At 40.6% G+C, this 24,987-nt stretch overlaps 1 protein-coding gene across 5 annotated transcripts in view; it reads right to left on the reverse strand.

The window, feature by feature from the left end:
* ZNF782 (zinc finger protein 782) overlaps positions 1-24,677 on the reverse strand; it is an 82,393-nt gene extending 57,716 nt beyond the window's left edge. Inside the window, exons 1-2 of one of the 5 annotated variants that reach the window (XM_044940277.2) lie at positions 24,539-24,677; positions 22,269-22,319 (exon numbers count right to left, since the gene is read on the reverse strand). In XM_044940277.2, the coding sequence (XP_044796212.2) occupies positions 22,269-22,283 (15 nt within the window). In that variant the 5' untranslated portion in view covers positions 22,284-22,319; positions 24,539-24,677. Of the gene's footprint in view, positions 1-19,791; positions 19,854-22,268; positions 22,448-24,525 lie in introns of those variants that run through there. The other 4 variants (XM_044940278.2, XM_044940275.2, XM_044940276.2 and 1 more) reach the window with 4 other exon arrangements.
* Positions 24,678-24,987: the final 310 nt, after the last annotated feature.

Below are 24,987 nucleotides of genomic sequence, written 5' to 3' on the forward strand. Positions count from 1 at the left end.
TCGTTATAGTGGGAAATGGCCAACAATGACTAAAAATCAACAAAACATAAAAGAAAAAAATGCTAAATTCAACAATATAAAGATAAAATGTTTTCAAAAGACCCTAAATAGACAAAGTAATTTTGAAAAAGAAAATAGAACTGGGACGATGGGGAGAGGGGATCACGCTACCTGACTAGAGATTATACTACAAAGCTATAGTCATCAAAACAGTATGTTACTACCTCCAAAAAAGACAACTCAAAACTTATGGGATGCAATAAAAGAAGTGTTAAGAGGGAAGTTTACAGAAATACAAGCTAACCTCAAGAAACAAGAAACATCAAAAAAACAACCTAACCTTAGAATATAAAGCAACTAGAAAAAGAACAAAAAACCTGACGAAGTTAGTAGAAGGAAAGAAAGCATAGAAATCAGATATTTGATTTATTTTGAAATAAATGAAAAAATAATGAAATAAGAGCAAAGTTCAATAAAACTAAAAGCTGGTTCTTTGAGACAATAAACCAAGTTGACAATTAGCCAGACTCATCAAAGAAACAGGGAGAAGACTCAAATCAATACAATTAGAAATGAAAAAGAAGCTACAACAGACAATGCAGAAATACAAAGGATCATAAAAGACTACTATCAGGAGCAACTACATGCCAAAAAAATGGACAACCTGGAAGAAATGGACACATTGTTACAAAAGTATAACCTTCCAAGACTGAACCAGGAAGAAACAGAAAATATGAACAGACCAATCACAAGCACTGAAGTCAAAACCATGATCAAAAATCTTCCAACTAACAAAAGCCCAGTGCCACATGGCTTCACAGGCAAATTCTATCAAACATTTAGAGAATAGTTAACACCTATCCTACTCAATTGCACTCATCTCACATGCTAGCAAAGTAATGCTCAAAATTCTGCAAGCCAGGCTTCAGCAATACATGAACCGTGAACTTCCTGATGTTCAAGCTGGTTTTAGAAAAAGCAGAGGAACCAGAGATCAAATTGCCAACATTCACTGGATCATGGAAAAAGCAAGAGAGTTCCAGAAATACATCTATTTCTGCTTTATTAACTATGCCAAAGCCTTGGACTGTGTGGATCACAATAAACTGTGGAAAATTCTGAAAGAGATGGGAATACCAGACCACCTGACCTACCTCTTGAGAAACCTATATGCAGGTCAGGAAGCAACGGTTAGAACTGGACATGGAACAACAGACTGGGTCCAAATAGGAAAAGGAGTACGTCAAGGCTGTATATTGTCACCCTGCTTATTTAACTTCTATGCAGAGTACATCATGAGAAACGCTGGACTGGAAGAAACACAAGTTGGAATCAAGATTGCCGGGAGAAATATCAATAACCTCAGATATGCAGAGGACACCACCCTTATGGCAGAAAGTGAAGAGGAACTCAAAAGCCTCTTGATGAAAGTGAAAGAGGAGAGTGAAAAAGTTGGCTTAAAGCTCAACATTCAGAAAACGAAGATCATGGCATCCGGTCCCATCACTTCATGAGTAATAGATGGGGAAACAGTGTCAGACTTTATTTTGGGGGCTCCAAATTCACTGCAGATGGTGATTGCAGCCATGAAATTAAAAGATGCTTACTCCTTGGAAGGAAAGTTATGACCAACCTAGATAGCATATTAAAAAGCAGAGACATTACTTTGCCAACAAAGGTCCATCTAGTCAAGGCTATGGTTTTTCCTGTGGTCATGTATGGATGTGAGAGTTGGACTGTGAAGAAGGCTGAGCGCCAAAGAATTGATGCTTTTGAACTGTGGTGTTGGAGAAGACTCTTGAGAGTCCCTTGGACTGCAAGGAGATCCAACCAGTCCATTCTGAAGGAGATCAGCCCTGGGATTTCTTTGGAAGGAATGATGCTAAAGCTGAAACTCCAGTACTTTGGCCACCTCATGAGAAGAGTTGACTGACTGGAAAAGACTCTGATGCTGGGAGGGATTGGGGGCAGGAGGAGAAGGGGAAGACAGAGGATGGGATGGCTGGATGGCATCACTGACTCGATGGACGTGAGTCTGGGTGAACTCTGGGGGTTGGTGATGGACAGGGAGGCCTGGCGTGCTGAGATTCATGGGGTCGCAAAGAGTCGGACACGACTGAGCGACTGAACTGAACTGAACAGATCTTACTCAAATTTTTCCAAAAAATTGCAGAAGGAGGAATATTCCCAAACTCATTCTATGAGGCCACTATCACCCTGATACCAAAATGAGACAAAGATACCACAAAAAAAGAAAATCACAGGCCAATATCACTGATGAATATAGATGCAAAAATCCTCAAAAAAATTACAGCAAACAGAATCCAACAACACATTAAAAGGATCATACACCATGATCAGGTGGGGTTTATCCCAGGGCTGCAAGGATTCTTGAATATACATAAGTCAATAAATGTGATACACCATATTAACAAATTGAGAAATAAAAACCATATGATCATCTCAATAAATGCAGAGAAAGCTTTTGACAAAATTCAACACCCATTTATGGTAAACATTCTCCAGAAAACTGGCATAGAAAGAACCTACCTGAACATAATAAAGGCCATATACAACAAACCCACACCAAACAACATTCTCAATGGGGAAAAACTAAAAGCATTTCCTCTAAGATCAGGAACGTGATATGGGCGCCCATTCTTGCCACTGATACCTTATGGTGAATGATGTCAGATTTGTGATCTCCGAAGAAGATTTAGCTTTGGGACCAAGGACCAGGCTTGATCACTCAAAAGAGCTTTTGTGTAGCAGTTTTACTAAAGTAAGAAAAGGGACAGAGAAAGCCTCTGACACAGACATCAGAAGGGGGATAGAGAATGCCCCCCTTGCTAGTGTTAGCAAGCGAGTTATATACTTTTTTAATTAGTTATTACAATAAATCAAAAGAATGTCTCAAGGTTGTAAAGCTCTTACTAGACTCACTCCCATAATTTACATTTTAAGATAACAGGATTAGCCAGAAGGTTTTCAGGAAGGAGAAACTGTCCTCATGCAGGACACATTGTTGTTATGAGTGAAGTCGCTCAGTCGTGTCCGACTCTTTGCGACCCCGTGGACTGTAGCCGCCCAGGCTCCTCCGTCCATGGGATTCTCCAGGCAAGAATACTGCAGTGGGTTGCCATTTATATAATCCTTCAATTCAGTTCAGTCACTCAGTCGTGTTCAACTCTGCGACCCCATAAACACAGTACGCCAGGCCTCCCTGTCCATCACTAACTCCCGGAGTTTACTCAAACTCATGTCCACTGAGTCGGTGATGCCATCCAACCATCTCATCCTCTGTCGTCCCCTTCTCCTCCTGCCCTCAATCTTTCCCAGCATCAGGGTCTTTTCAAATGAATCAGCTCTTTGCATCAGGTGGCCAAAGTATTGGCGTTTCAGCTTCAACATCAGCCCTTAGTACAGAGTTTAAACTGAGTTGTTGTGTAATCATCAGACTAAGGAATGTAGAGGGGGAAAAAAGATGTCCTTTCCTCCTCCTTGAGAATTCCAGACCCCTATCTCTGCTTTGAGAACCCAAGACCTCTTTCTCCTCCTCAGGGACCCAGACTTCTTATCAACCTGCCTAGGAACTGACTCTCTCATCACTATTATTCAATATAGATTTGGAAGTCCTAGCCATGGCAGTCAGAAAGGAAAAAGAAATAAAAGGAAGCCAGACTGAAAAACAAGAAGCAAAACTTTCACTATCTGCAGATGACAGGATACTAAACAGAATACCCTAAAGATGCCACCAGAAAATTGCTAGAGCTAATCAATGAATTCAGTAATGTTGCAGGATACCAAATGATACATAGAAATCCCCTGTATCCTATACTAACAATAAAAAATCAAAAAAAAAATCAAAAGGGGAAATCAGAAAGTAAACAATCCCATTCATCCCTGAAACAAAAAGAATAAAATATCTAGGAATAAACCTACCTAAAGAGATAAAAGACATGTATGCAAAAAACTATAAGATATTGATAAAAGAGATCAAACAGATGGACAGATATACCATGTTCTTAGATTAGGAGAATCAATATTGTGAAAATTTGAGAATACTACCCAAAGTCATCCACATATTCAATGCAATCCCTATCCAATTACCAATGGAATTTTTCCAGAACTAGAACAAAAAATTTTACATATTGTTTGGGAACCCAAAAGACCTCAAATAGGCAAAGCAATTGTGAGAAAGAAAAATGCAGATAGAGGAATCAGTCTTACTGACTTCAGACTATATTACAAAGCTATACTCATCAAGACAATATGGTTCTGTCACAAAAACAAAAATACACCTAAGCAGAATAGGATAGAAACCCCAGAAATAAACTCATGTACTCATGAGTACCTTATTTTTGAAAAAGGAGGCAGGAATATACAATGGAGAAAAAAGAGCCTCTGAGCTGGAGAAAGTGGACAGCTACATGAAAGAGAATGAAATTAGAATACTTCCTAACAACAAACTCAAGTTGAATTAAAGACTTAAAGGTAAGGCCAGAAAATATATATAGCTCTTAGTGGAAAACACAGATAGTACACTCCTTAACATAAATCACAGCAAGATTCTCTTTGACTCCCTCCTAGAGCAATGGAAATAAAAACAAAAATAAATAAATGGAACTTTATTAAACTTAAAAGTTTTTGCACAGCAAAGGAAACTGTAAAGATGAAAAGACAACCCTCAGAATGGGAGACAATAATTACAAAGTAACTGACAAACAATTAATCTACAAAAAACATAAACAGCTCAATATAAGGAAAACAAAACAGAATTAAAAAAATGACAAGACCTAAACAGACATTTCTCCAAAGAAGACATAGATGGACAACAAACACGTGAAAAAATGGTTAATGTCACTCATTACTAAAGAAATGCAAATCAAAACTACAATGAGGTATCACCTCACACCATTTAGAATTGTCATCATCAAAAAATCTACCAACAATAAATGGTGGAGAGGATGTGGAGAAAGGGAACCTTCTTGTACTACTGATGAGAATGTAAATTGGTACAGCCACTGCAGAGAACATCATGAAGATTCCTTAACCAACTAGGAATAAATTTACCATATGACCTAGCAACCCCATTACTAAGCATATAGCATGAAAACATGACAATTCAAAAAGACATACACCCCAATGTTCATACAACATTATTTACAATAGCCAGGACATGGCCGAGTAGAAGGATGTGCACCCTTCTCCTCCAGTGAGAACATCAAAATCCCAACTAGCAGCTGAACAACCACTGACAGAAGGATGTTGGAATCCACCAAAAAAAAGATAACCCACGTCCAAGGACAAAGAAGAGGTCACAACGAGATGGTAGGAGGGGCACAATCATGTTAAAATCAAACCACATACCTGCCAGAGGCTCTTGGAGGGCATAAATAAAATCTTGTGCACACCAGGACCCAGGGAAAGGAGCAGTGACCTCCACAAGAGACTGAGCCAGACCTGCCTGTGAGTGTTTCAGGGTCTCCTGAGGAGGTGTGGGTCAGCAGTGGCCTGCTGTGGGGACAGGAGCACTGGCAGCAGCAGTCTTGGGAGGTGCAATGTGTTGACATTAGCGCTAGCATATAGCCTGGAGCCCTACCATAGAGCCGCCAGGTGGATGATGCTCAAACTGGAGAACAACTATAACAAAGAAGTTCTCAATGTGATTCGAAGGTTCTAGGCCCCTCATGAGACTTCCTAATCTGGAGATCTGATAAAGGGACCAGGAATCCCCAGGTTTGAAGGTCAGCGCAATTTGACTACAGAACAATTTCCAGAGGACTAGGGAAACAAGCTGGTTTTAGATAAGGCAGAGGAACCAGAGATCAAATTGCCAACATCCACTGGATCATCGAAAAAGCAAGAGAGTTCCAGAAAAACATCTATTTCTGCTTTATTAACTATGCCAAAGCCTTGGACTGTGTGGATCACAATAAACTGTGGAAAATTCTGAAAGAGATGGGAATACCAGACCACCTGACCTGCCTCTTGAGAAACCTGTATGCAGGTCAGGAAGCAACAGTTAGAACTGGACATGGAACAACAGACTAGTTCCAAATAGGAAAAGGAGTACATCAAGGCTGTATATTGTCATCCAGTTTATTTAACTTATATGCAGAGTACATCATGAGAAACGCTGGGCTGGAAGAACCACAAGCTGGAATCAAGACTGCCGGGAGAAATATCAATAATCTCAGATATGCAGATGGAGAAGAAAATGGCAACCCACTCCAGTGTTCTTGCCTGGAGAAACCCAGGGACAGGGGAGCCTGGTGGGCTGCCGTCTATGGGGCCGCACAGAGTCGGACACGACTAAAGCAACTTAGCATCAGCAGCAGCAGCAGCAGATATGCAGATGACACCACTTATGGCAGAAAGTGAAAAACAACTAGAGTTTCTTGATGAAAGTGAAAGAGGAGAGTGAAAAAGTTGGCTTAAAAGTCAACATTCAGAAAACTAAAATCATGGCATCTGGTCCCATTACCTTAGGGCAGATAGACAGGAAAACAGTGGAAACAGTGTCAGACTTTATTTTTCTGGGCTCCAAAATCACTGCAAATGGCGATTGCAGCCATGAAATTAAAAGACGCTTACTCTTTGGAAGGAAAGTTATGACCAACCTAGACAGCATATTAAAAAGCAGAGACATTACTTTGCCAACAAAGGTCTGTCTAGTCAAGGCTATGGTTTTTCCAGTGGTCATGTATGGATGTGAGAGTTGGACTATAAAGAAAGCTGAGCGCCAAAGAATTGATGCTTTTGAACTGTGGTGTTGGCGAAGACTCTTGAGAGAGTCCCTTGGACTGCAAGGACATGCAACCAGTCCATCCTAAATGAGATCAGTCCTGGGTGTTCATTGGAAGGACTGATGTTGAAGCTGAAACTCCAATACTTTGGCCACCTGATGCAAAGAGCTGACTCATTTGAAAAGACCCTGATGCTGGGAAAGATTGAGGGCAGGAGGAGAAGAGGATGACAGAGGATGAGATGGCTGGATGGCATCACCGACTTGATGGACATGGGTTTGGGTGAACTCCGGGAGTTGGTGATAGACAGGGAAGCCTGGCATGCTGTGGTTCATGGGGTCGCAAAGAGTCGGACACGACTGAGCGACTGAACTGAACTGAATTGAGGGAAACAGAGACTCTTGGAAGGCACAGAGAAAACCTTGGGGCAACAGGACTCAGGGGAAAGGAGCAGTGACCCAACAAGAGACTGAGCCAGACTTGCCTGTGAGTGTGTGGGAGTCTCCTGCAGAGGTGTAGGTTGACAGTAGCCTGCCACAGGGTCAAGGGCACTGGCAGCAGCAGTCCTGCTAGATATGGTGTGTTGGCATAAGTCCTCTTGGAGGAGGTCAACATTAGCACTACCATAGAAAATGCAGACTCCAGGATGGGTCCATCTCAGGCCAAACTACAGGGAGGGAGCTCAACCCCACTCATGAACAGAAAATTGGATTAAAGATTTACTGGGCAGGATCCTGCCCACCAGAGCAAGACCCAGTTACCCTCACAGCTATTCCCTTCCATCAGAAGCTTGCACAGCCCTCTTATCCTCATCCATCAGAGGGTAGACAGAAGCGGCAAGAACTGCAATACCATGACCTCCAGAATGAAAACCACAATCACAGAAAGCCAACCAAATGATAACATCAATTACAGCCTTGTAACTCAATGAAACTATGAGCCGTGCCATTCAGGGCCACCCAAGTCAGATGGGTCATGGTGGAGAGTTCTGAGACAATGAGGTCCACTGGAGAAGGGAATGTCAAACTGCTTCATTTTTCTTGCTTTGAGAACACCATGAACACTATGAAATGGCAAAAAGACATGAAACTGGAAGATAAGCCCCCAGATTGGTAGATGTCCAATATACTACTAGAGAAGAGTGAAGAAACAGCTCCAGAAAGAATGAAGAGGCTGAGCCAAAGTGGAAAAAGTGCTCAGTTGTGGATGTATCTGGTGGTGAAAGTAAAGTCCAATGCTGTTAAGCACAATATTGCAGAGGAACCTGAATGTTAGGTCCATGAATCAAGGTAAAGTGGATGTGGTCAAACAGGAGACGGCAAGAGTGAACATCAACATTTTAGGAAGGGAATGCTGCTGCTAAGTCTCTTCAGTCATGTCCAACTCTGTGCGACCCCAGAGATGGCAGCCCAACAGGCTCCCCCATCCCTAGGATTCTCCAGGCAAGAACACTGGAGTGGGTTGCCATTTCCTTCTCCAATGCATGAAAGTGAAAAGTGAAAGTGAAGTCGCTCAGTCGTGTCCGACTCTTAGTGACCCCATGGACTGCAGCCTACCAGGCTCCTCCATCCATGGGATTTTCCAGGCAAGAGTACTGGAGTGGGTTGCTACTGCCTTCTCCCTAGGAAGGGAATGGGTGAACTTAATTTAGATGACAATTAAATCTACTATTGTGGACATAATCCCTTAGAAGGAATGGAATAGCACTCATAGTCAACAAAAGAGTCTGAAATGCAGTACTTGGGTGCAATGCCAAAGATGACAGAATGATCTAGGTTCAATTCCAAGGCAAACCATTCAACATCACAGTAATACAAGCCTATGCCCCCAAAAATAATGCCAAAGAAGTTGAAGCCAAACAGTTCTATGAAGATCTATAAGACATTTTAGAACCAACACCAAAAAGAGATATCTTTTTCATCACAGGGGATTGGAATGCAAAAGTAGGAAGTCAAGAAACACCTGGAGTAACAGGTAAGTTTGGCCTTGGAGTACAGAATGAAGCACGGCAAAGACTAACAAGAGTTTTGCCAAGATAACTCACTGATCATAGCAAACACCCTCTTCTAGCAACACAAGAGATGGCTCTACATATGGACATCAATGGATGGTCAATACCTAAATCAGATTAATTATATTCCTTGCAGCCAAAGATGGAGCTCTACACAGTCAAGAAAAACAAGACCAGGAGCTGACTATGGCTCAGATCATGAGCTCGTTATTGTAAAATTCAGACTTAAAGGGAGTAGGGAAAAACACTAGGCCATTCAGGTATGAACTAAATGAAATCCCTTGATTATACAGTGGAAATGACAAATAGATTCAAGGGATTAGATCTGATGGACAAACTGCCTGACAAACTATGGATGGAGGTTCATAACATTGTATAGGAAGTGGTGAACAAAACCATTCCAAAGAAAATAAATGCAAGAGGGCAAAATGGTTGTCTGAGGAGGCCTTACAAATAGCTGAGAAAAGAAGAGAAGCAAAAAGTAAAGGAGAAAGGGAAAGATATACCCAAGTGAATGCAAAGTTTCAAAGAATAGCAAGGAGAGATAAGAAAGCCTTCTTAAGTGAACAATGCAAAGAAATAGAGGGAAACAATAAAATGGAAAAGACTAGCAACTTCTTCAAGAAAATTAGAGATACTGAGGGAACATTTCATGCAAAGATGGGCACAATAAGGGACAGAAACAAGTATCTAAGAGAAGCAGAAGAGATTAAGAAGAGATATCAAGAACAAAGAACTATACAAAAAAGATCTTAATGATCCAGATAACCATGAAGGTGTCCTCACAAACCTAGAGCCAAACATCCTGGAGTTGAAGTCAAGTGGACCTTAGGAAGCATTACTACAAAAAAAAACTAGTGGCGATGATATTATTCCAGCTGAGATATTTAAAATCCTAAAAGATGATGCAGTTAAAGTGCTACACTCAATATGCCATCAAATTTGGAAAAGTCAGCAGTGGCCACAGGACTGGAAAAGGTCAGTTTTCATTCCAATCCCAAAGAAGAGCAATGCCAAAGAATATTCAAACTACTGTACAATTGCCCTCATCTCACATGCTACCAAGGTCATGCTCAACATCTTTTAAGCTAGGCTTCAAAAATATGTGAACTGAGAACTCCCAGATGTACAAGCTGGATTTAGAAAAGGCAGAGGAACCAGAAACCAAACTGTCAACATCCACTAGATCAGAGAAAAAGCAAGAGAATTTCAGGAAAACATCTACTTCTGCTTCATTGACTATGCTAAAGCCTTTGACTGTGTGGATCACAACAAACTGTGGAAATTTCTTAGAGATGGGAATACCAGACCAACCTATCTGTTTCCTGAGAAACCTGTATGCAGGTCAAGAAGCAACAGGTAGAACTGGGTATGGAACAATGGACTGATTCAAATTGGGAAAGGAGTATGTCAAGGCTGTATACTGTCACCCTGCTTGTTTAACTTTTATGCAGAATACATCATGTAAAATGCCAGGCTGGATGACTCACAAGCTGGAATCAAGATGGCGGGGAGAAATATCAACAACATCAGATATGCAGGTGATACCACCCTAATGGCAGAAAGCGAAGAGGTACTAAAGAGCCTCTTGATGAAAGTGAAAGAGGACAGTGAAAAAGCTGGCTTAAACTTAACATTAAAAAAAACTAAGATCATGGCATCTGGCCCCATCACTTTATGGCAAATAGATGGGGGAAAAAATGGAAATAGTGATGGACTTTATTTTCTTGGACTCCAAAATCAGTGCAGACAGTTGATTGCAGCCATGAAATTAAAAGATGCTTGCTCCTTGAAATAAAAGCTATGACAAACTTAGTGTATTAAAAAGCAGAGACATCAATTTTCCAACAAATGTCCATATAGCCAAAGCTATGGTTTTTTCCAGTAGTCATATTCGGAATTGAGAGTTGAACCATAAAGAGCACTGAGCACCAAAGAACTGATGCTTTCAAACTGTGGTGCTGGAGAAGACTCTTCAGAGTCCCTTGGAGAGTAAGGAGATCAAACCAGTCAACCCTAGAGGAAATCAACCCTGAATATTTATTGGAAGGACTGATGCTGAAGCTGAAGCTCCAATAATTTGGCCACCTGATGCAAAGAACCAACACACTGGAAAAGACTGTGATGCTGGGAAAGACCGAAGAAAGGAGGAGAAGGGGGCAAAAGAGGATGAGATTGTTGGATGACATCACTGACTCAATGGACATGAGTTTGAGCAAAACTCCAGGAGATAGTAAAGCATAGGGGAGGCTGGCATGCTGCAGTTCATGGGCTCACAAACAGCCAGACACAACTTAGTGACTGAACAACACCACCAACAGTACATGGAAGCAACCTAGATATCCATCACCAGATGAATCAAGAAAGATGATGTGATATATACACAATGGAATATTAGTCAGCCTAAAGAGGAACAAATTTTACACAGTTGTAGTGAGGTGAATGTGGAGAAGGCAATGGCACCCCACTCCAGCACTCTTGTCTGGAAAATCCCATGGATGGAGGAGCCTGGTAGGCTATAGTCCATGGGGTCGCTAAGAGTCGGACACAACTGAGCGACTTCACTTTCACTCTTCACTTTCATGCATTGGAGAAGGAAATGGCAACCCACTCCAGTGTTCTTGCCTGGAGAATCCCAGGGACGGGGGAGCCTGGTGGGCTGCCATCTATGGGGTCGCACAGAGTCGGACACGACTAAAGCAACTTAGCAGCAGCAGCAGCAGTGAGGTGAATGAACCTAGAGCCTGTTATACAGAATGAAATACATCTGAAACATAAAAACAAATAATGCATCTATATGGTTTCTAGAAAAATAGTACAGTTTTACTACACAGAAGTAAAGAACAGACTCATGGACACAGTGGAGGAAGGAGAGAGAAGGTCGAAATGAGGAAGTAGTATTGCCATCTGTACACTATCATGTGTAAAATATATAGCTAGTGTGAAGCTTCTATTTAACACAGGGAGCCCAGCCTGGCACTCTGTGACAAACCAGAGATGTGAGATGGGAGTGAGGAGGGAGGCTCAAGAGGCAGAGGATATATATATATAATTATGGCTGATTCATGTTGTTGTACAGCAGAAATCAACACTACACTGTAAACCAAGTTGCTGTTGAGTTGTTCAGTTGCTAAGTTGTGACCAACTCTTTGCGACCTCATGGACTGTAGAATGTCAGACTCCTCTGTCCTCCACTATCTTCCAGAGTTTGCTCAAATTCATGTCCACTGAGTCGGGGATGCTGTCTCATCTCCAACCATCTCATCCTCTGATGCCTCCTTCTCCTCTTTCCTTCAGTCGTTCCTAGCACTGAGCACCAAAGAACTGATGCTTTCAAACTGTGGTGCTGGAGAAGATTTTTCCAACGAGTTGGCTCTTCACATCAGGTGGCCAAATTATTGGAGCTTCAGCAACAGTTCTTCCAATGAATATTCAGAGCTGATTTCCTTTAGGACTGACTAATTTGATCTCCTTGCACTCCAAGGGACTCTCAAGAGTCTTCTCCAGCACCACAAGCCTAAATCAATTCTTCAGTGCTCAGCCTTCTATACAGCCCAACTCTCACATTCGTACATGACTCCTGGAAAAACCATAGCTTTGAGTATACAGACTTTTTCTGGCAAACTGATGTCTCTGCTTTTTAATACGCCGTCTAGGTTTGTCATAGGTTTCCTTCCAAGGAGCAAGCGTCTTTTAATTTCATGGCTGCAGTCACCATCTGCAGTGATTTTTGGAGCCCAAGAAAAGAAAATCTGTCACTGCTTCCACTGTTTCCCCTTCCATTTGTCATGAAGTGATGGGACTGGAGGCTATGATCTTAGTTTTTTGAATGTTGAGTTTCAAGCCAGCTTTTTCACCCTTCACTTTCACCCTTATCATGAGCTTCTTTAGTTCCTCTTCACATTCAACCATTAGAGTGGTATCGTCTGCATATCTGAGGTTGTTGATATTTCTGGCAATGTTGATTGCAGCCTGGGATTCATCCAGCCTGGAGTTCTTAATGGCTTGGATAACCACAATGGTGTGGTCATTAACCTAGAGCAGGACATCCTGGACTATGAAGTCAAGTGGGCCTTTGGAAGCATTACTACAAACAAAGCTAGTGGAGGTGATAGAATTCCAGCTGAACTATTTCAAATCCTAAAAAACGATGCTGTTAAAATACTGCACCTAGTATATCAGCAAATTTGGAAATCTCAGCAGTGGCCACAGGACTGGAAAAGGTGTTGTCACTCCAATCCCAAAGAAGAGCAGTGCCAAAGAACGTTCAAACTAACATACAGCTGCACTCATTTCACGTGGTAACAAGGTCATGTTCAAAATCCTTCAAGCTAGGCTTAAGCAAGATGTGATGCTAAATCCAGCCTGTACATCTGTATTTTCTCGGTTCACATATTGCTGAAGCCTAGCTTGGAGAATAACTGCTTTACAACATTGTGTTGGCTTCTGCCATACAACAACATGAAAGCAGCTGTATGTATACATATGTCCTTGCCCTCTTGAACCTCCCCTCCACACCCCCACCCCATCCAACCTCTCTAGGTTATCATAGACTACTGCATTGAGCTCCCAATGTTATACAGCAACTTCCCATTAGCTTTCTATTTTACATATGGTGATGTATGTTTCAATGCTATTCTCTCCATTTGTCCCTTTCTCCCCTTCCCTCACTGTGTCCAAAATCTGTTCTCTAAGTCTACACTTCAATTCCTGCCTCGCAAATAGGTTCATCAGTAGCAGTTTTCTAGATTTCATATATATGTGTTAAGGTATATTTTTTACTTTCTCACTTATTTCACTCTGTATAACAAGCTCCAGGTCCATCCACCTCACAAGAACTGACTTAAATGTATTCCTTTTTATGGCTGAGTAGTATCCCATTGTATATATGTATCACAACTTCTTTATGCATTTATTTGTCAATGGACATTTAGGCTGCTTCAGTGTCCTAGCTATTGTAAATAGTGCTGCATTGAACACCGGGGTGGGCAGAAGACCTAAACAGACATTTCTCCAAAGAAGACATACAGATGGCCAACAACACCATGATAAGATGCTCAAGACAGCTCATTACTAGAGAAATGAAAATCAAAACTAAAATGAGTTATCACCTCACACCAGTCAGAATGGCCATCATCGAAAAATCCCCAAACAATAAATGCAGAAGAGGGTGTGGAGAAAAAGTAACCCTCTTGCACTGCTGGTGGGAATGCAAACTGCTACAGCCATGATGGAGAACAGTATGGAGATTCCCTAAAAAAACTAGGAATAAAATTACCACATATCTAGCGATCCCACTACTGGGCACATATCCTGAGAAAATCATAACTGAAAAAGACCTTTATTGTATGGTTCTGAATATTCTTCCTTCTTAATTTCTTCTACTTCTGTTAGGTCCTAAGCATATCTGTCCTTTATTATGCCCATTTTTGCATGAAATGTTCCCTTGATAGCTCCAATTTTCTTTAGAGAACTCTAGTCTTCCCCATTTTATTGTTTTCCTCTATTTCTTTGCATTGTCATTTAAGAAGACGTCCTTATCTCTCCTTGCTATTCCCTGGAACTCTAAATTCAGCTGGGCATATCTTTCCCTTTTCCCTTGCCTTTTGCTTCTCTTTCCTCAGCTATTTGTAAAGCCTCCTCAAATACCACTTTGCCTTCTTATATTTCTTTTTCTTTGGGATACTTTTGGTCACTGTAACACTGTACAATTTTATGAATCTCTGTCCACAGTTCTTCAGGTATTCTGTCTACCAAATCTAATCCCCTGAATCTATTCATCACCTCCATTTAATCATAAGGAATTTGATTTAGGTCATACCTGAATTGCCTAGTGGTTTTCTCTAATTCCTTCAATTTGAGCCTGAACTTTGCAATAAGGAGCTGATGATCTGAGCCACAGTCAGCTCCAGGTCTTATTTTAACTGAGCGTCTCCATCTTTTGCTGCAAAGGACATAATCAATCTGAAATTGGTACTGACCATCTGATGATGTCCATGTGTAGAGTCATCTCTTGCTCTTCCCCAGTAGCATACTGGACACCTTCTGACCTGGGAGGCTCATTTTTGGTGTTGTATCTTTTTGCCTTTTCATACTTTCCATGGGTTCTCCAGGCAAGAATACTGGTGGGCATTGCCATTTCCTTTCCCAGTGGAACACAATTTGTCAGAACTCGTTAATATGACCTGTCCATCTTGGGTGGCCCTGCATGGCCACCCATAGCTTCAGTGAGGTATGCAAGCCCCTTCTCCATGATAAGGCTGTGATCTATGATGGGATTATTAAAGCAGTTATCCTCCAATTTAAAAATATGTTAAAAAATAAATAGGAAAAAACCCAATATGGTATTGGCACAAAAACAGACATAAAGATTAATGAAACAGGATAGAAAACCCAGAAATAAACCCAAACACTTATGGTCAATTAATCTACAACAAAGGAGACAAGATTACACAATGGAGAAAACAGAGTCTCTTCTTCAACCAGTGGTACTGGGAAAACTGAACAGCTACATGTAAAATAATGAACTAACACCATATAGAAAAATAAATGGATTAAAGTCCTAAAGGTAACACTGGATAATATAAAAATCTTAGAACAAAATACAGGCAGAACACTCTTTGACATAAGTAGCAGCAACATTTTTCTGGAACTATCTCCTGCAGTAATTTAAATAAAAACAAAAATAAACAAATGGGACCTAAATTGAATGGAACAGCTTCTGCACAGCAAAGGAAACCATAAAAAAAAATGGAAGACAACCTACAGACGGGGAGAAATATCTGCAAATGATGCTACCAACAAGGGATTACTCTCTAAAATATACAAACAGCTCATACAACTAAATAACAAAAGAAATCAAGTAACCCAATCAAAAACTGGGCAGAAGCCTTAAATGGACCTTTCTCCAAAGAAGACATACAGATGGCTAACAGGCATATGAAAAGATGCTCAGTACCACTAATTATTAGAGAAATGCAAATCAAAAGTACAATGAGGTGTCACCTCACACCAGTCAGAATGGCCATCATCAAAACATTTACCAGTAACAAATGCTGGAGAGTGTGTGGAGAAAAGAAAATCCTCCTACACAGCTGGTGGGAATGTAAATTGGTGCAGTCACTATGGAGAACATTATGGAAGGTCCTTAAAATAACTAAGAATTGAGTTACCATATGATTCAGCGATCCCACTCCTAAGTATATATCTGGAGAAAACCATACTTTGAAAATACCTGCACCCCAATATTTACCACAGCACTATTTATAATAACCATTCAATATCACGATAATTCAAGTCTATGCCCCGACCAGTAACACTGAAGAGGCTGAAGTTGAACAGTTCTATGAAGACCTACAAGACATTTTAGAACTAACACCCAAAAAAGATGTCCTTTTCATTATAAGGGACTGGAATGCAAAAGTAGGAAGTCAAGAACCACCTGGAGTAACAGGTAAATTTGGCCTTGGAGTACAGAATGAAGCAGGGCAAAGAGTTTTTGAGTAATAGTGTTTTGCCAAGAGAACGCACTGGTCATAACAAACACCCTCTTCCAACAACAGAAGAGAAGACTCTACACGTGGACATCACCAGATGGCCAACACCGAAATCAGATTGATTATATTTTTTGCAGCCAAAGATGGAGAAGATCAATACAGTCAGCAAAAACAAGACCGGGAGCTGACTGTGGCTCAGATCATGAACTCCTTATTGCCAAATTCAGACTGAAATTGAAGAAAGTAGGGAAAACCACTAGACCATTCAGGTATGACCTAAATCAAATCCCTTATGATTATACAGTGGAAGTGAGAAATAGATTTAAGGGGCTAGATCTGATAGACAGAATGCCTGATGAACTATGGACAGAGGTTCGTGACTTTGTACAGGAGGCAGGGATCAAGACCATCCCCAGGAAAAAGAAATGAAAAAAAGCAAAATGGCTGTCTGGGGAGGCCTTACAAATAGCTGTGAAAAGAAGAGAAGCAAAAAGCAAAGGAGAAAAGGAAAGACATATCCATTTGAATGCAGAGTTCCAAAGAATAGCAAGGAGAGATAAGAAAGCCTTCCTCAGCGATCAATGCAAAGAAATAGAGGAAAACAACAGAATGGGAAAGACTAGAGATCTCTTCAAGAAAATTAGAGATACCAAGGGAACATTTCATGCAAACATGGGCTCGATAAAGCACAGAAATGGTAAGGACCTAACAGAAGGAGAAGATATTAAGAAGAGGTGGCAAGAATACACAGAAGAACTGTACAAAAAAGATCTTCACGACCCAGATAACTAAGATGGTGTGATCACTCACCTAGAGCCAGACATCCTGGAATGTGAAGTCAAGTGGCCTTAGGATGCATCACTACAAACAAAGCTAGTGGAGGTGATGGAATTCCAGTTGAGCTCTTTCATATCCTAAAAGATGATGTTGTGAAAGTGCTGCACTCAATATGCCAGCAAATTTGGAAAACTCAGCAGTGGCCACAGGACTGGAAATGGTCAGTTTTCATTCCAATCCCAAAGAAAGGCAATGTCAAAGAATGCTCAAACTACCACACAATTGCACTCATCTCACACACTAGTAAAGTGAGTCTCAAAATTCTCCAAGCCAGGCTTCAGCAGTATGTGAGCCATGAAATTCCAGATGTTCAAGCTGGTTTTAGAAAAGGCAGAGGAACCAGAGATCAAATTGCCAACATCCTTTAGATCATTGAGAAAGCAAGAGAGTTCCAGAAAACATCTATTTCTGCTTTATTGACTATGCCAAAGCCTTGGACTGTGTGGATCACAATAAACTGTGGAAAATTCTGAAAGAGATGGGAATACCAGACCACCTGACCTGCCTTTTGAGAAACCTCTATGCAGGTCAGGAAGCAACAGTTAGAACTGGATATGGAACAACAGACTGGCTCCAAATAGGAAAAGGAGTAAGTCAAGGCTGTATATTATCACCCTGCTTATTTAACTTATATGCAGAGTACATCATGAGAAACGCTGGACTGGAAGAAGCACAAACTGGAATCAATATTGCTGGGAGAAATATCAATAACCTCAGATATGCAGATGACACCACCCTTATGGCAGAAAGCGAAAAAGAACTAAAGAGCCTCTTGATGAAAGTGAAAGTGGAGAGTGAAAAAGTTGGCTTAAAAGTCAACATTCAGAAAACTAAGATCATGGCATCCAGTCACTTCATGGGAAATAGATGGGGAAACAGTGGAAACAGTGGCTGACTTTATTTTTGGGGGCTCCAAAATCACTGCAGATGGTGATTGCAGCTATGAAATTAAAAGACACTTACTCCTTGGAAGGAAAGTTATGACCAACCTAGATAGCATATTAAAAAGCAGAGACATAACTTTGTCAACAAAGGTCCGTCTAGTTAAGGCTATGGTTTTTCCAGTAGTCATGTATGGATGTGAGAGTTGAACTACAAAAAAAGCTGAGCACCGAAGAATTGATGCTTTTAAACTGTGGTGTTGGAGAAGACCCTTGAGAGTCCCTTGGATTGCAAGGAGATCCAACCAGTCCATCCTAAATGAGATCAGTCCTGGGTGTTCATTGGAAGGACTGATGTTGAAGCTGAAACTCCAATACTTTGGTCACCTGATGCAAAGAGCTGACTCATTTGAAAAGACCCTGATGCTGGGAAAGATTGAGGGCAGGAGGAGAAGGGGACGACAGAGGATGAGATGGTTGGATGGCATCACCAGCTCAATGGACATGAGTTTGAGTAAACTCCAGGAGTTGGTGATGGACAGGGAGGCCTGGCATACTATGGTTCATGGAGTTGCAAAGAGTCGGATACAACTGAGTGACTAAACCGAACTGAATGGATTTATAATAGCTAAGACACAGAAACAACTTAAATGTTCTTCCACAGTAAAACGGATAAAGAAGATATACATATACACAAAAGCAGACATACATACATACATACAATGGAGTACTGTTCAGCCACAAAAAAGAAATTATGCCATTTGCAAAACATGGATGAATCCAGAGATTATCATATTAAGTGAAGTAAGGCATAAAGAGAATGGGAAAATACAGGATACCATTTATATGTAGAATCTAAAAAGATACCAATGAACTTATTTGCAAAAGAGAAATAAACTCAAAGACATAGAAAACAACTTATGGTTACCAAACAGAAAAAGGATGGAGGGATAAAATAGGAGTTTGGGATTAACATATGGACATCACTATATATAAAATAGATAACCAACAAGGACTGATTGTATAGCACAGGAAACTATACTCATTATCTTGTATTAACCTTTAATGGGAAAGAATCTCAAAAAGAATATATACACTGTATTTTATACATGTGTGTGTGTGTGTTTGTGTACAAATATGTGCGTGTATATTTGTATAACTGAATCGTTTTGCTATATACCTGAAACTAACACAACATTGTAAATCAACTATATTTCAATAAATATTTTTCAAATGCCCAAACAATTCACCACAGTTAAAAAATAAAGATAAAAAGCATGAGCAGAGAAAAAATACAAAAAACTAGGAAAATTGTACAATTTATATTGCCAAAAAATGGCTATAAAGCTATGCTGGATACAGTAATTAAAAATTAGCACATCAACAGGAAAATGTTTAAGAAATAAACAGTTCAATAAAAAAGAAATATAGATGAATTATAAACAAAAAAGATGTTCTACCTCACTTATGAGAAGAAGAAAGCTTGTAAAACTAAATTTTAGTTATCATTTTTTAATCACATTTGTAGAAATGCAAAAAGTTTGATGACATACTCTATTTGTAAGGTCGTAGAGAAGAAACACACACTCTTAGACTGCTGGCTCTTACCTAAGGTACCTCCAGAATCCGACTACTTCTTGTAAATAACTCTTACGATCATCATCCCTGCTAGGATTACAGAAATAGCTTCCTATATTGTTCCTGCTTTCACTACTACACCACTAGAGTCTTATCTTCAAAACACAGACTTTTCTTTTAAACTGTAAAAACTGTAAGTCAGAACTATGATTTTGACTCAAAAGAATAAAAATGAAAACCTTGGGACTTTCCTGGAGACTCAGTGGTTAAGATTTCACCTTTCAACGCAGGGGGTGTGGGTTCCATCTCTGGTCAGGGAGCAAAGACCCCACATGCCTCATGGCTAAAAACCCAAAACACAAAACAGAAGCAATACTGTAAGAAATTTAATAAAGACTTGAAAAAAGTGGTCCACATGAAAAAAAAAAAAAACTTCAAAAAAAAATGAAAACCCTCTGAATCCCCCAGTGAGAGAGATAATGTGCTCATGAATTGGAAGACTCATTTTGAAGAAGATGCCAATTCTCCTCAAATTGAGCTATATTACAGATTCTATAGAGTTAGTGCAGTCAAAATCAAAATCTCAGCAGGTTTTCCTGAGATCAACAAGCTGATTTTCAAAACTTTCTATAGAGAAGCAAAGAACTTTGAATCTCCAAAACACTCTTTAAAAAAGTACGAAGACACATGTTATTTATTTCAACAGCTACTGTAAAGAGACACTCATCAAGAAAATGTGGTATTAGCAAAAGGATTTAAGATCATCAGAAATGAACAGAGTCCACAAAGATATAAAAAGTAGACTTGTGGTTCCCAAGTGGGAGCAGAGGCAGGGGAGGGAAGGACTGGGAGTTTGGGATTAACAGATGCAAACTATTATATATATGATGGATAAACAACAAGGTCTTACTGTGTAGCACAGGGAACTATATTCTATATCCTGTGATAAACTATAATGGAACAGAATATAAAAAAGAATGTACTAAATATATATATATATATACACACACACACACACATATATATATTCAACTTAGTCAATCTGTCATGCAGCAGAAATCTGTAAATCAACTATATTTCAATAAAAATATTTAGAAAATAAAAAAAGAAGTAAACAGAATCCAGAAACAGATCCATACGTAGGATGCTAGTTGATTTCCCTCAGAAATGCTAATGCAATTCAATGGAGAAAGCATATTCTTGTCAACAAAGGGTGCTGACAGGTACGTACTCAAAGGTAAAAATCACAAACAAGGCAAGTGTATGTTCTTCTACTCACAATATTTAGATTCCACTGCTAGCACAGAATACTAAGACCCTCAGACACAGAAATTCTTAGCTTTAGATTGGGCCTAATAGAACATACTTTGTCCTTTCCTGATTGGCAACAATTATACTGAATAAAATTTTAAAGCTGATCAAAAAGGATATTGCTGATAAAAGAAACAAATACTTAGAAATCCTAAGAGAATACTATAAACAAGCTCATATAAATACATTTAAATAAAAATGAACAATTTTCTATGAAAATGTAATGAAAGAAAAAAAAACAAATCCACCATAGACTTATGACCAATAAATACTGAAAATCTTCATGCAAAAAGTCTTCATAAGGCCCTAATTCATAGGTGAGCTTTACAAAACCTACACATAAACACAATTTTCTCATCTAAAATATTATTAAAGGAGCAGGAAAATGTCCCATTTCCTTTCATGAAATTATGATCATGCCATGATACCATAATTGGACACAGAAACAAGAAAGTATGTGTAATTCAACTTGTGAATACAAAAATTAACATCCTAAATACAGTACTAGCAAAAAGTCCTAGGAAAACATGTAAGAAGCAACTTACCAAACTTATTAACAATTAAGGTCTACACAGGGATTTTAGAACACTGTTGTTACTGCTGCTAAGTCGCTTCAGTCGTGTCCGACTCTATGCGACCCCATAGACAGCAGCCCACCAGGCTCCTCCGTCCCTGGGATTCTCCAGGCAAAAACACGAGTGGGTTGCCATTTCCTTCTCCGATGCATGCAGGTGAAGTCGCTCAGTCGTGTCCAACTCTTAGCGACCCCATTGACTGCAGCCTACTAGGCTCCTCCATCCATGGGATGCTCCAGGCAAGAGTACTGGAGTGGGTTGCCATTGCCTTCTCCGTTTAGTACACTAGAAAATCTATTATATTGTTTACAGTATTTATAAAGGATATATAAGCTATAGTTTTTCTCCAATAGATAACAAAATGTGTGTGTGTGTGTGTGTGTGTGTGTGTGTGTTAGTTATTCAGTCATGTCCAACTCTTGCAATCCCATGGACTGTAGCCTGCCAGGATACTCTGTCCATGGAATTCTCCAGGGAACAATACTGGAGTGGGTAGCCATTCCCTTCTCCAGGGGATCTTCTCAACCCAGGGATCAAACCTGGGTCTCCTGCATTTCAGGCAGGTTCTTTAATCAACATAATTTAATATGCATTCATGACTAATGTAAAATTTTAGCAAACTGGTTCCTGGAAGTAACCTACTCACCCTGACAAAGGTTACCTATCAAAGGCTGACAGCAAACATCACAGTGAATAGTAAGACAGTGTATATATTATCCCTCAAGATTGACTTCATCTATTTCTAGTTTTCCTTTTCCATTAATACATGTATGCTTCTTCGACTTACAAATCCAATACAATGCAGAATGGAGAAAGAATAAAGAGCTCACCTGAATTATGTTCATTTTCTGCTTTGGGGAGAGTGGAGAATTGTGGTTCAGCTGAGAGGACAGAAAGAAGATGGATGTCATGAGATTTAACCTGTTGTAGAGCTCCCAGATTCGCCTCCCCAAATCTCAGCACCCCAGTTGGGGATCATCTTCCTTATTTCCCTCATCTTCCTCTGGGCCTTGAAAAGGATGAGAGGGATCATGTACAGGTGGCACCACCTCTCTTGGTGTGACTGTGAGATGACCATGAGGATTACATCTGTGGTTTTTTACCAAGTGAATGTAAACTTTTCTCAACTGTTTAAAAATAATGCATGTGTCCTCACACAAATAAATAAAAACAAGGGATTAGTTTAATCAAATACACCAAATAAGACACTATTCTTTCATTAAAACTAACTTAGCAGAAAAATACTCAGTATGTATCATTTATCTATTTTTCTTACTATTAATAATATTATTTACCCCCTGGTATAAACAATCCACAGAAAGCCTAGATGGGATGCTATAAGGCAATAATTTGAAATTGTTTTAGCTGTGATGTATTTGTTAAAAGGCCTTTTTGATAAGATGCTTTTGGTGACTAACCTACGACAGCATCGAGTGCACTGTTCTCCTAATTCTGTCACAAACTGAGTTTCCCTGGACAAATTACTGAACCTTTCAGGTTCAATGTCTTTAAAGTTTTCAAGAGAGTTAAAATAGATGACCTTGGAAAGCCCGTCACATATTCTCATCCTGGGATCCTGTGAGGTCAGGATGTCACAAGGGTCACATGTGATGGACACGTGACAGCAGCACAGCATCTGTAATAAGTGGGGCCACTCAAGGGGAGGAGAGACAGCATTTCCTCCCTCTGCTGGTTATTTCTTACCCCCAGCCCTTGCCCTTACAAGCTCTCCAACAAAATGTCTCTTCCTGAGTAGCCTGCCCCTGGACCACCTCAGCTCACTTTGCTCTTCTCAGCAATGGCCCAAACTCCCCAAGGTCAAGAGTTTGGTGGCTTCTGGAGGTGGCATCATCACCAAGACTGGCTCATTCTGAGCAGGGGGATTAAGAACAGCTTCTGATCTTGCAAATTTAGCATCTACTCCTTTCTAGGCCCAGTCTGTCTCTGCTATGAGATTCTGGAGCGAGGTCTAAAGTCTTATGCATGCTCTCTTCCAGGTAAGACTCCCTTTTACAGAGACTCCCTGCTCTCAACCTCACAAGGATAGCTTTATTTCAAGGTAAGTGGGATGTGGATCTAAGAAACAAATTCATTTTAGGAGCAAACGCCTAATTCTTAGAATTTATTATAATACTAAATGTAAAAGAGAGACTTCCTGACAATGTAGAAGAGGCCAGGGACCTCTGTCTGCCCCAAGTGACAGGAAGAGACAGTAGAATTCCCAGAACACATCTGACACATGGTAGGATTCCATCTACATTCAGGTTCCTTATATTTCTGGAAACTGGGGGCAGGCCACTTTATTAAGGGCTGTGAAGGCTACAATGACGGTTTTAGGCTGGTGTGATATTTAGATAAAGCCTGAGGTTGTAAGTAAAGCGCACCTACTCTCCAATCTGAATTCCCTCACCACTAATTTATGACCTGAGCACATCGTTCCACCACCCTGAGCCTCCGCTTTTGTTAAAGTGGTTGTGAGGTTACATAAAGCCGTCCAGTGAAAAAGAATAAAGTGTCTTCCAACTATAATAGCACTGGAACTTATTCAGTGCTCATTATCTGGAACTTGTGTAAATACTTTGCAAGGGATGACTTAGGTCTAAGTTTCAAAACAACGCCATGAAACAGTCATCATTAGTATCATTTTCATATGAGAAACTGTACTCTTATCCAGGTTCCTTCTGTAACCCTGCTTACAGGTGACAGACCTGGCATTTACCCAGCCCTTCTGGCTCCGTAAGCTAGGGTTCTCATTGCAGACCCATGGCCATCATCAGCGGTATAAATTCACTCTCTCTCCTGTCGCCGACATGGGCTTTTTCCCCTGTTAGGCTGCAGGCGAGGCCAAATCCAAGGTCCCACACAACCAGGCCTAGACTGAACACCTGCTCTTAACCGAACCAACCCGACCTGCACCCTCCGAGCCCGAGGGCCCGGGTCACCCCTTATTGGCCTTCCCCAGGCTGAGGGCCCGCTCGGGCATGTACACCAGCGTTGGTGGGAGTGCGTGTCAAAGATTTTCCGCTCTCATCCCTAGGCACAAAGGCACCCCCTCCCAGCTGACCCCCCGCCCCCTCGCACTCTCACCCCAGGTGCGCACCCTTCACTTTCCGAGCAGAACCCCACGTAACGACACCGCTCCCCTCGAGTTCAGAGACGAATGAGGAGGCGGGGCTACGGCTGCACACGCGCTGAAGAAGTCCAGAATGCTCTTCCCAGAGTGCCGCGCGGTGAAACAGACGGATTCAAGACTACATTTCCCATAGACCTCCGCGTCCACAGTTGTGGTCTCTCTGGAGGCTTTTATGCATTTTAGAAAGCAGTAGAGCAGTGTCTTAAAAGTAACCTGCCCAGAATCTCAAAGATCCTGAAGAGAACAGGTTAAATTTTAACTTAACTGCCAAATGCGACGGGTAGTCTTCTATTGGCTCCCGATTGAAATAGCAGTTTTTTTCATAAAAGAGACAGTTTGGGAAACTTGAATATGTGTTCAGTTCAGTCGTTCAGTTGTGTCCTGACTCTTTGCGACCCCATGGACTGCAGCACGCC

The sequence above is a fragment of the Bubalus bubalis genome, chromosome 3 (genome assembly GCF_019923935.1).
Source record: "Bubalus bubalis isolate 160015118507 breed Murrah chromosome 3, NDDB_SH_1, whole genome shotgun sequence".
Taxonomy (NCBI): Eukaryota; Metazoa; Chordata; class Mammalia; order Artiodactyla; family Bovidae; genus Bubalus; species Bubalus bubalis.